Here is a 12,886-nt window from a genome sequence, read left to right as displayed (position 1 = left end):
TCGATATCACTTTCGAAATTGCTTCTAAAGCGAAGCTCGTTCGAAACGAGATCCGTCGAGTTGCTCGGTCGGGACGATCACCGGGTTAATAATAATAATAAGTATATATATGTACACGCAGCTCGCTGTTTAGACTAACGAAAGAGTATTATAGGTTGAAAGACCGGTTCGACTAGATTTCTCGTCGAAGGTGCGAAAATTCGTACCGGGCTGTTTCATGTCGCAAAACACTAGAATTCCGAATTTTTCTTTCGGAATTTTTTGCCAAAATAGCGACAAAGAGAACGATAACCGACGGGCGATCTTGGCTAAACCTGTTGCATCGGCGGAACGCAAATTAAAAGACAATGATAGCGCGCAACGAGCGTACCAAACGAGTCGCGCAATGTCACCGATCCGTTCGTTACTCGCGTCACGCGTCTCTTGGTTGTTCGCTGCTCGCGCTAAGCTTTCGATCGATAATCGCCGTTGGCCGGTGTGAGTCACCGGCGAAAATGTAAATTCTTCTCGCGATCGATGCGCGGAATCATCGATAAACGACGATGGCGTTTGAAAAAAACACAGCGACTCGATGTTTTCGATATCAGAGGTCAGACATTTTTAGTTGTTCTTGGTATCAACTTCACTTTGCCGAGCATTGCCGTTAAGCCTACGTAACGTACAGTTATCGTCGATAGAGTTAACGTTCCAGACTTATCCTATCGCATACTAATTGACGCGCGCTATTATGCGATTCACGGTCGACCTACAACTCGAAATGTTCGTTCGCGATAAGACCTTTCGGGAAGTGTTCGAAAGAATGAAACGGAAGTGCGAATGAACTAGCGATCGAATGGTTTTCGCGCATCCTTCGCTTTCCACGCGTTCGTTCGTTACGATGGAAAGGCAATGGAACAGACTGGAACAAAAGGATACGGAAAGAAACACGGTGTATACCTTGAAGTTACTCGTTCACCTTCCGTAGAGCGCAGCATCTCGAGCAAAACGACAACAACGAGAAACGTTCTTGGGATAGGTAGTTCCCGCACGATCGACACACGCGCGACGAATTTCGATTCCGATCGCGTATTTGTTTATTAGGGGCAGCGACGAGCGATGAGAATCGTGTCGAGTTATGAGACAAAAAATCGAAGCGCGGTCGTGTCGATTTCCCGCTCTGTTTACCGTATCGGTCGACTAAAATCGAACGGAAGGCACAGGGTGACTCTCATCGAGCGAACCGCGATCGAAACGGAATTAGCAAACGAGTCGAGCGAGTATGCTGCTCGATCGCGAGTCTCTTGCTAACTGAACGTAGAACGGCCGTGACGGAGACACGCGAGCGCTCCGCTCGACCCGAGCTCTTTCGTTACTGGATCTTACACCGCAGCCGATACACTCTCTCCCTTTCTCGCTCCGTCTCTCTTCTGGCACGCATATGCTCTTTCCCTCTCCTGCTGTGCCCCCCTATGCCGTCTCGTGTCTAAGCGTGCACGCATATCACCGTATTCGACGCAACACGCGTAAACGACAATATCGTCGCTGCTGATTCGTTCGAGTATCGTTGCCGGAAATCGCAGACGAATCTCTTTCTCTCGTTAGATCGAGTCGTTTCGGGAAGACGTTGATTAGATTCGAAAGGTTACTCGTGGAACACAGTTGCGCACGAACGTGCGCGATATACCGACTCGAAATCGGTTTCGATATTATCCATTGATAAACGAGCGGCGAGACGTCGACCGTGCAAGCATCGGTAACGTTTAACGCCGGCGGCGGGTTAGGTCAGCAAATGCGCTTACGACTTGAACGACGGCCCTCTTTTATGCACCGTACGTTTACCCTAGTCACGTACAGCATCGCTGGACGTGCATGCATTTCTGCGTGCATCGGATGCCGCCGCTTGAATAGAAATTAAACAGTATCGCGCGCCTAGATACGTACGTTCGTTGTGCAACGAATATATTTCAAGCGAACGAACGCACGAGGTAGATGTGGATGGAGGAAAAGATAACACACAGAATAGATAGATAAAAAGGATCAGAGGTCCATTACATTAATTGACTTTAGAAGTCGGTGCATGGTAAAAGATGCACGAAACGAGTCTCCCGAGACCGTGTCCACGGATAAAACGTTTAATGTCAAGGTAAACCGGTTTGACTTTTACACGTGGTCCCTTAATCCCTTTGTCCCGTTTCTCACAGGAGATGGCGGTTTTCATCCCAATGGGCACCTTTCTCCGCCAGAGCGCCTCGTCTTCGCCATCTTCCGAGTACTATTTGTTTCTCTCGGTGCGCAGACGAAACCGAATAAGAAGATGATCGATCTGTGCGGCGCGATCACGCTGCAAGATGTTTGCCTGTCAGAGTGGAAAGTTCGGGGTCGATACGTTCAATGATCGGAAAGTTTCTCGACCCGAAGAAGTCCGCCGATATCTCACGTAGAAAGCGAACCCTATGCAACGGTATCGACTCGATGGATCGTGAAAGCGAGTGAGAGAACGGTTATCGATTCTCGAGTTAGCTTCGCGTACGCATCCTTGACACGATCCACTTGCACCCGTATCTAGATACCGACCTAGTTAATCGTTGGTTTACCGTTTCTTACGGTGAACCGAGCGCGAGGGAGGAGATTTTTTATTTTAAACGCAAAATGTGACACGCACGGGGGGTGCTACGCTGTGCTCTCGATTCAACGATCGATCATCGGGTACGAGCCCGCGGAACAAATCGTCCGATACGCTTTGCAAAGTTACGTCGAATCAGTTTTTGTAACTATAGAACGAACGATTCGTGCGTTAAAGCCGGCTACGATAAGCGCACCATAGACCAACTTTCTTACGATTTCTTCGAAATATTGACGATACGTTACTTGGTGTATTATCTATACGTGACGAGATTTCTAGAAAGCCTAGTCTTATCGAAAAGACGATATTCCTTTCCAAAGTCGAAAGTTTCGACATGTAATTTCTATGGAGCAAACCGCTGCAAAAAGACCTTTCTAATTAACGTCGGAAAAGCTCGTTTGTACGTTGCGTAAAATGGCTAGGAGAATCTTAAAAAAAAAGATAGGAGAATTCAGCTCGGACCTCGTGGTTTTAGAAAGAAAGGTTTTAGAACCATAAAGTATACAATATCGGTAATTTCGGCGTCCAAATTGCCGTATTCGTTACGATATGAAATTGCCATACTCTGCGCTTCTGAATTGTTTGTTAGTGCGCGCAGTAGAAAGTACAATCAGCCAAGAAATTTTTCCCTAGAGAGAGAATCTCAGACGTGCACGAAGAATATGGAATATTAGTGTGTCAGCGTGTTTTACTTTTGATGGATACTGTCGCGCTACAAATATCTTAATTAAACTGTTTTCCAGTCCTCGATACTTTTGCCACACAGTCCGTCGTTCTAACGAAAGTGACGCAACGATCGTCATCGTTCCTGTTTACGTCGCTTCGATAATAAAAGAAATCTTGCCTTCTCTTTCGATCGACGAGAGAACAACCAACGACCGAACGCGAAAATAGCTTTTCACCGAGAAGAATGGAAGGTTCCTTTTACTTTGTTAAAGATTAGCAGTTTTCGTAGGAATCCTGTGCGACGCGGATATTATTATTCTTCACAGACGACGAGTCGCGTGTATTTAACCTTCGATTTATCGATCGTCCAAACCTGTGCAATCAATGAGGAGTGGGTGAAGCGCGTCCTTGGCATTGTATTAAAAATAGAAGCAGTCTCGAAAGGACCTACGCACGGTAGGAAATGGGTTTAGGGATTAGGAGAAAGTGGACGATCGTCGACGATACGTATACTTGAAAACTCGATCCTCCTCGGTTTGGAAAGCAAACTAAGAACGGCGACGCCCCTTAATGCATTGCGCCTCGAACATATACAGGCAAACATATAGCCTGAATTTCCGCGTATTTTGCGAATGATCGAAAAGATTAAAAAGATTGCTCGAAAAGTTCCTTTCGATTTACATTTCGATTCCATTACAGTTATTGAATTATATAGGTGGCATTTTGTCCCACGACCTTTCTCCCATCTTTCGCGCGACTCGAATATTTCATCCTTCCAGAATCAGGTTTCTCGGCGAAAAACTTTTCGATATGGAAAGTTTTTTTATGTAGGACAAAGAGTTAAAAATCAGAAGGAACTTAACAAGTGCAATATTTCATTAAAAGTGAATGAGCACATTTAAAGATACTTCTAGCGACGTTTTTTTAATGTAATATACTTGAAAACAATTTCCCCGATGGAGAGGTACTAAGCAAAGTTTATTATTTTATTAAATTCCTTAAAAATCGGAACGAATTTTCCGAGCGATCGATATTATGTCAAATATATCGATAACGGTATTATTCAAGCATATCAAGTAATGTAAAAACGCATTTGTAACACTTCGTTTATAGCATCCACTGTTTCTTTTACCGTTTTAATTAACAGTAGTTAACGTTTTTATAGGATACCGCACGAAGTACGTAAGACGCGAGTTCGCGTCCCCCGTCCGTAATGTGTTAAGACGTTTCCGATCCTTTGAAAGTCAAAAGTTCGTGCCTACTTTGCTTTAAGGACAAGGAACGATCGCTATTAAATTGCTTGCTTCTAATATTGGCCGAGAGATACGATGGACAAGCACTTTCGTCAATCTCTCGTTGCACGCTCGCTCGGAGTAAACCCCCTCTCCAGCGAACTTCCCACCGTTCCTCGTCTTTGCTTTCAAACAAGAAATTATATACTTGTTATCGCGGCAAATCTTTGCTCCCAGATGTTCGGGAATAATAATCAGAGCACGAATCGATATCGTGGCATCGTTTTTTTTTTTTTTTTTACCTGATCCCTGCCTAACGACAACGAGATTTAGAGAGTAGGAAACTAACCGAGTAAAGTCGAGCAGAGTTACGTAATCGCACCGGGAGCGACGTAACCGCAGGCAAAAGAAGTTTTTTAAGTTGCGGTTTCCTTTTAACGAGCCACTCGAGGGGGGGACAGATTTTTCAGCCGAGCTGAAACGTAACGTGCAAATAATTCGACGAACGCGAGTCTGCTGTTGCAACGTTTGCCGTTCCTGTCAACGATCAGCGTCAAGATCAAACACGAAAGAGGACGAGACACGTGAAACATCCATAGTCGTCAAGCGCGCTCAGTCGATCACTCGACGTCGCTTTTGTTTCCCAATCTCGCCCGTATTCGATTAATCCGCAAAAAACTTTGTATCCTTGTCAGCGTGAAGACGTCTATAGTGACACGAAATCGCGTACAAGCCTATCTTCGAGAGATCAACGACGCCCAACTAACTACGGACAGTTAGTTTCCCGTTTCGTCTACACCCAGCATTCTGATGTTTTCCTCCTTTTTACGTAGCGTGTCTCAACGGCGGAATCGCGTTTTCGCAAAAAGTGAAACGCGGTCGCGCAACACGAACGTTTTCCTTCTGTCGGTGAAATCGCGAACACCTTTTTCTTTCGCGATGAAAATCGAGGATGAAGAAGACGCTTTGCCATGCTGGAAGAAAAATTCTTTTCCTTTTCGATGACCGCTGATCTACTTTGCCCGTTCGTACACCGATTTCGATCGAAATTCTTTCGACGTTTACCGGCTGAGCGATGGAAAGCGCAGATTTTTTAAGCGTTTGGTATATTCGAACGATCGTTCGATGGCGTATATACATTGTGTAGAGACACGGTCGCGCCGCGAAGCTGTTTACCGTTCGTAGGTGGAAATCGACGTGGAAACAATTGACTCGAGCCGAGACAGCGAGCTCGCAGAAGAGCCTACCGAACGTGGACAATTATTTCTCGATGAACGACTACGCTGCCATTTATGGCGTTCGCCGCTGTCGTTCTTGACCATCCAGCAGCTGTCTCGCGTTATTTTACAGACGCATCGAGGATAAAAGATTCGACGTTGCGCTCGAAGGCCAAAAGATGCATCGTTTCGAAAATTCGGAGACCCTGCGGTACGATCGAATATATAGAAATATTATTCAAATCGGTTTCTCCATAAAACTTGCACCGATGGAGGCCCAAAGAAGGAAACTTCACATCGTGAATATCATAGCTCGTTCGATATATATCGAAATATGTACCGTGCAGCCAACAAAATACACCATAGTCGATCACTTCTTTTGTCTCTCTCCTCCCTCTTTCCCTCTCTTCCCATTATATGGATTCGAGCGGAAAGACAAGGCTCGCCATCTGGCGTTGGCCGTGTTAAATAACCTTAAAACTCTATCGGTGCCCCGTTTATCGTCTACTTATTGTTAAAGTTTGCGTGTTTGAACCGCGACGCTCGGGGATTATCTGACGAGCATGTGCGTACACGGAAGAGCAACAAGAGAGTTTCTTCTTGCTCGTTTTTGGATAAGGCGATGGGAAAAAGAAGGATGGAAATTACAACGGCGGAAATAGGAACCGAGTCACGCTACAGGAAAGAATCTCGAACGATCGAGAAACCAGTTGAATCTTTCCAACGTCTTGGACGAGAAGGCTGGGAAAAGTACGTAAGGCAAACGTAAGGCGAGGCTTTCGTACGAAAGACGGTACATGGAGCTTCGATAATACGCGTCAGAGTCTGCGGCGAATTGGCGAAATGCCGTGAACTAAATTCACGAATAATTATAAACGAATGCGTTTAAGAAAGTGGCTAAAGTTAGATATCAGCTAGCGAGCGTAGAGTTCGCGGTCAATCGGATTCGCACGATTCAAGGTGAACGGATAACCCCGACGAGCCATGGACGAAGAAGCGTCGATGGTTCTTTACCAACGGATCCCGGTAACGTCACCCTCGTCCTTTGTCCCTAACGAGTCGCGTTTGATCTACTCGTTACGATTATAATACGCCTTACAAGATCGTAAATACGCTTTTTCAACTTAAAATATCTGCGTAAGTCGGGGCTTTCGCGGAGGCTGATTTGGCTGGTTCGAATCGTCGCTTCGAGAATTTAGACGATCGAACGATGTTACGACTTAAAGTTTCGCCGGTTGCTTCCACGTCGGTATACGGAAGGAGATGAACGAGCGAAAGAGCAATCGTTCGATCGATCCGACTTGTCGTTGCTCGGTATTGCCGGCTGAAACCGACAATTACCAACGCCAACGATTAAACGCGTCGGAAACTCGTACCTCGTCGACGCAAAAGAGAAGCTAGCACGACTCGTGGGTAAAAGAGAGACGGAAAGAAAGGGGGAGTGACAATGGTGGAGTGTCGTGCAAGTCGAATTAAACTCGACTGACGTACACGTATGACCTTTATAAACGAGTCAGCGCCCATGCAATCCTGGTCGACGCATAGTCCAATTGTCGCCGCGATTTGACGAGCCGGTAATGCTAGACATTCTCGTCGATCTTTTATGAAATCGATCGACTAATTCTTCTCTATTCCGCCTGCCCCCCCTCTCTCTCTCTCTAATATCTAAAGAAACTTAGCTAAAACAGTCGATGGAATTCCATCAACCAGAGACGATACTTAGGCGACTTAAAGCGGTACAACTCGAAATACGGGTCATTGTCGGCGTCGACTACGCCTAGATCGCTCGAAAATAACTAGTTGCGATTAAACGTACAGTTCGTTACGTTTCATCTGGCGCAGTGCGACGCTGGCCAATTTCTCTCCGATCATCGAAGCTTCTCTTCAAACTTAACCGATCGGACGGACCGTCTGCATTTTAAACGACGCGAAAATATAGAAAATTCGTATACTAGTCTATTGGCTAATAGGAGCAAGAAGAAGACAAGAATGGACAACGTGCCGTAGTTTGTACGGGCCAGATCGACGAACACCGGATGTACGAGGGTTTCGGCCGTTTAACCGGCCGATAAACGGATCGCGCGTCATCGACCGTACTACCGAATAAGTAGATTCTGGCGAAACCATATATATACACGTTCGATGTACCCTATTCAAGGTGTATGGGACGTTAAACCGGGCAGAGGTTGTACGCGATCGAGGAACCGACGATCGTTTCTGTGACGCATACGAAACGAAGACGTGAAAGCTCGGCCGGTCCGGAGAATAAAGCGTTCGACGGCCACTACCGCTGCGAGAGAAAATTCGAAAGCAACCAGTCGTGAAAACCTGTTCAGCCGAGTCATCGAGTATCGTTCGTGTCCTGATCCGCGAGAACAGAATGCCAGCTAGTCGATCGAGGAAAAATCGAGTATTCGCGTAACGATCGCGATAATTTTCGATCGAGTAAACATCGCGAATCGGTATCCCACGAATTCGATCGTTCGGGTTCTCGATTATCTCATTTTATCGAGAAGCGTTACGTTAGTACACTGCGATACCTCGAACCAAAGACGTCACGAAGCACCTTTAGAATTACGCGTCCGTCACAACAGAGCAACATTACCAAATATACACGTTTACGCTCGGTGGACGACTACGCTCGCGGTAACCGTATTCTCCGCAGCAACGACCATCTTTTTATCTTCCACGATACCAGTTCTACGATTCTGCTCGCAACATCAACGCGTCGTTTCGCGAGGTCGTTACGCGAATTCGTTTTTCGGTTACCGCGGACGTAACCCTTCTTCCAGGCGTAATCGTTCAACCTTCAACCATACCCTTAACACGTTTTGCGTGACAAGGCACATTATCGACCGACGAAACGGCGACCGTGTCGTTCCTGCGGTGATTACATTTTCTTCGGTCAGAGAAATGGAAAATATAGTTGGAACGCGAACCTACGAAATCGCAGCTCGGAGCGTCTCGGAGCGCGCGCCGACCGGAGATCGGAGAAGCCTGACATTTTCAAGCACTTTATGGTGCGCGGAAAGGACACGTTCGCACGAGCCCGCAAACACGGCGTGCCGTTTCGTCCTCGAGAAAGAACAGTTACGATTACACGAGCGTAACGAGCTTGGCGTTCCTCATGTTTTCGTACTTACTTTGGAGTTTGTGACGTGGTCGGCCGGCACTGATTCTGGAACGGTTTGCAAAGTGCTCCGCATACTAGCGGACATTGTAGGCCAGCCAGTTTCACTGCCTCAAACCCTCCAACGCTTCGACGATGCACCCTCTCCCCCTACGCCTGAAACAGAATGTACGAACCAACGATTAAAACTTCCTTTTCGGCAACTGCTTTCAGAATAGATTCAACGGTTTATGAAAATGTATCTCCATAAATTTGAAAGACAGCCAAAGGTACGGTCGTCCTCGTGACCGTCGCGTCGATGGTCATCGATGCGAGATCCAATTTAATAAGTTTGGTCCATCGATCATCGACCGACCGTCCTTTGTTAATAACGCGGCCAACCGAATACGTTCGTTTCGAACGGCAAGGAAAATCTGCTTCGTTGAGACGCGTGCGTTTTTCACGCAACGCTCGGAATCTACGCGCTACGCTCAGAATCTCCGCGTGGATCGAGCGAAAATATTTTCAATTCGTCGGTGACGTTACCGATCATCGTGACGCACGATCGAGGAACATTGCCAAATGCCTTCGATCCGTTTCGCCGAGAAAAGTTATTTGTCAGCCGCGTACCAATTCCGTGGAAAACGGCCTATCGACGATTTCCAAGTTTGATCTACCTTCGAGAGGAGTTGGACGCAAACCCGAGGTTCTACGATTCGGTACGCGAACGGGAACGTGAATCCTGCTGCGTTAAGTCAGCCATAGAAACCCGACCTGTACAGGTAGGCGAGAGAGTGAATCATACCTTGCTACCGACTGTACATCGGAACGTAACATCGGGCCAACTTTGGCTCTCGCCTGTCTGACCCGTGGTAAAAGTCTCGCGCTTCGTGCCGGTCTTTACGTATACAGGCTCGTGCGATCAGAGCTAACGAAAGCTCGGAAAATAGGAAAATCGCGTGCGAACGTATCGACTCGGGGAAAGCGGCGACGTTTCCAACGGCGAAAAAGAGAAAACGATAAACTTCGCCGCGTGGTGTATCCGAGCGTTCCAAATAGACGTTGCTTCTCCGTGTGACACTCGCGCACTGATGTTCGCTCGATTACCTTCTCGTCGACGCTTCCACCGTGTGTCTCCTCGGACAAAACCGACTTTTTCGCCAATCGATCGAACAGTAAGAATTCGAGAAAATGATCACCGAAGCGTAAATGGTGGACGGTGGATATTTTCAGTTTGGTTTTTGTCAAAATTTCCATCCAACCATATGGAACGAAATCTCTGACAACGAATACGAACGGAGGCCGGCTACACGATAGCGTGGAAAAGGAAGTTATCGATGAAATCGCGCGCCTTGTGTCAACCTTATCGCGCGTGTACGCGTTCGGACGTTCCAACGTGAATTTCTCGGGTGAAACAAGGTTGGCGAAAGTCGTCCCTCGCCACACAGATTATTAGTTCGTCCTGCTCCGTTGCAAACATTATCCTCGCGATACGAAACGATTCTGTGTTGCTGCGACTAATTTCGACCGGAGAATAAATTGTCCAACGTTCGCTGCGACGCACACCCTTCGTCGAGACACGAAACGCAAAGCGACACGCTTCCGCCTTTGGTCGACGACCACTTTACAACGGGAAAGCCACAGACCGACAGCTCGAACATATCAAATATTAAGGACGTGTACGCGTATCTTGTGTATCCACTGCGCGTATCGCATCGGAGATAGTAACCACGCGACAAGATCCGTCAATGGGCTCGAATCCGAACGAAGGAGAAACAGGTGTTTCGAAGATAATTTTATTCGGACACCTGCGAGGCGTTTCCAGCTAATAATAGAATGAGCGAGGGCGAGCGTGAGCGAATCGTTTGTGAATCGGTAAAACGCGGTCGCGTTCATATTCACGCTAATCGAGAAGAAGTTCGATTGGGAATTTCGCGGCGAAGGAATGACGCGTGCGCTAGCGTGGAAGGTTGAGCCGGCTGTTGAAGTGCGCGCACGACCGTGTCTACGATCGTGACTATACTCGTGGCCGCGGTACGAGAGATCGCGAACGCGGCAACGATTCTCTCGTTCGGTCGAAGGTGGTTTGCACTGGGAGCGTCGCGTCGGGCGAAATTAGGTTTCAGACCATCCCTATGAAGTGGGTCAGCGGTACACGCGCAGCAAGACGTGGCCGCTACAACTACTCCGAAAACTTCTCAAACCACCGGTCACCGCCGCCGCTATCGCTGCCGCTGCCACCGCCGTCCCCTTCGCGATCGTCTTTACACGCAAACGAAACGTTATCGTTTCGAGCTTGAGAATCTAACGAGCCGACGCGACTTACACTCAACAGAGTGAGAAAAACGCGTGCGCGTTTCCTATTTCGGCTCAGTGATTCGGTGAATCGCGAGGAAAGTTTCCCGTTTGTTTTGCTTCGCTTTGTTTCGCCTTTCCGTTAATTGTAGCGCGCTAGCCACGGACCAAGACTATTACATAAACTCGCGAACCAGGGTTCCATAACGTAATCCAAGAATAAATCGTTGGCTAACGAGTAACAACCAGCACTCGCACCCCTCTCCCTTTATACATCCTACCTACCTGTTCCCCTTCCTATCTATTTTCTTCGCTGGCTCGTTCACTAGGAAAAATAAAGTTTCAGATCGATCGAGAAAAGAACGGCAAAGAGACAAACGTGACGCTAAGCGGTGTAAACTTCGACGATAATAATACCAAGCTATTCGACAACAACCGGCGATACCTAACCGACAAACGCGCGCGCGCGCTCGTACGCAGAGGTATACATACATACACACACACATACGTATATGGGCACGTACATAGATAGACAGTCGAAGTACGAGTAACGACAAAATGCCAAGCTTTTCGCGCATCGAGCGTGTTTGCCTTTTAAGAAACGGTGCGCAATCGTTTGGAGAACAATGCTCGGATATCTCGGTGATCGTGAACCGATGGTTGTGAAAGTACAGAGGGTTGTTAAAAATGATCGATGCTCGTGATATCGTTCGAACGAGTCGCGTTAAATTCCATCGACATCGTCCGATCGATCGTCGTTGATGCAAACATCGACTTGTCGTTGCAAAAATTGAATACTCGCAAAATTGGTGCAAGTTCAAAACGAATAAACGAAATCGAGATAAGGAGAGAAATCGCGACGAAAAAATATTTTACGACGAACGATTGTAACAGTTTCGTGCAAAACAGGAAAACGCGATGATTCACGAATGATCGAAGACATCGATAAATCGATATTATAGCCGGTGATCGTTTCCCTGGGTCCGGACGCGTCGATCGAAAAAGGTTGATAGCATCGAGAAGCGCGAGTAACTTGCGGCGAAAGGTACAAGGGGGTCTGAGACAGGTAAAAATATATTTCGATTACGACGTGCAACACGTATGTACGTATATATGTACATACATATGTTACGCGAGAAAGCGATCTTGACAACGAGTAAGCGTTGGTTCGGCGACGTGACCATTTTTCCTTCGCTTTTTGCAGCCGAGTCGGTTTCACGCACTTTGACCGCTTTTTAGTCTGGAAACACGGTATTTCCGTGGTCGTGTATACCGCTCCGACATCGAAACGATACGTCAACGAGAAACCCGGCCTCCGGTCAGGCTCGAGGCATGCTCGTGACAGACGCGAACGAACAAAATGTGGGGTTAGGTCGGCGAACGAAAGCACGAGTAGGTGAGAGAGAAGCAGTGAGAAAATACGACGAGAGTCGCAGTCAAGGGGGAAGAAGCCTTTTCCGAGTTGAGAGCCACATCGGAGGAGACAGCAGAGAGAAGGAGAAATGAAAAAAAAAAAAAAAAGGAAGCAACTTCTCGCGACATGGTTCGCCGGCAACTCCTTCCTCTCGAGCCTGATTTTTTTCATACTTACCACCACGTTACACGATCGTGCATATAAACGAGCGATATGGTACGCGCGAGCGCAATTTCACGTATACGTAGACGGGAACACACGCGCATCCATACACGCCAGTCATACGAACGAAACCCACACCCACTTGTACTGCTAGGTAGGACGCAACACGGGGATATATCACTAGTCCGT

General features: G+C 47.3%; 1 protein-coding gene across 17 annotated transcripts in view; it reads right to left on the bottom strand.

Moving 5' to 3' along the window:
- The window catches only part of LOC139988205 (serine/threonine-protein kinase MARK2), a 53,261-nt gene that overhangs the window by 39,126 nt on the left and 1,249 nt on the right, over positions 1-12,886 (bottom strand). For 12 of the 17 annotated variants that reach the window (XM_072005327.1, XM_072005334.1, XM_072005332.1 and 9 more), the window contains exon 1: positions 8,861-8,999. Coding sequence is in view for 4 of the 17 variants with exons in the window: in XM_074111785.1 (XP_073967886.1) it covers positions 8,861-8,935 (75 nt within the window). In the remaining 13 variants the exon portion in view is untranslated. Of the gene's footprint in view, positions 1-936; positions 1,298-8,860; positions 9,004-12,712; positions 12,841-12,886 lie in introns of those variants that run through there. The other 5 variants (XM_074111783.1, XM_074111782.1, XM_074111784.1 and 2 more) reach the window with 3 other exon arrangements.

This window comes from Bombus fervidus, chromosome 6 (genome assembly GCF_041682495.2).
Source record: "Bombus fervidus isolate BK054 chromosome 6, iyBomFerv1, whole genome shotgun sequence".
NCBI classification, from domain to species: Eukaryota; Metazoa; Arthropoda; class Insecta; order Hymenoptera; family Apidae; genus Bombus; species Bombus fervidus.
The sequence above is the reverse complement of the archived record's forward strand: the minus strand, read 5'-3'. Positions and strand labels throughout refer to the sequence as shown.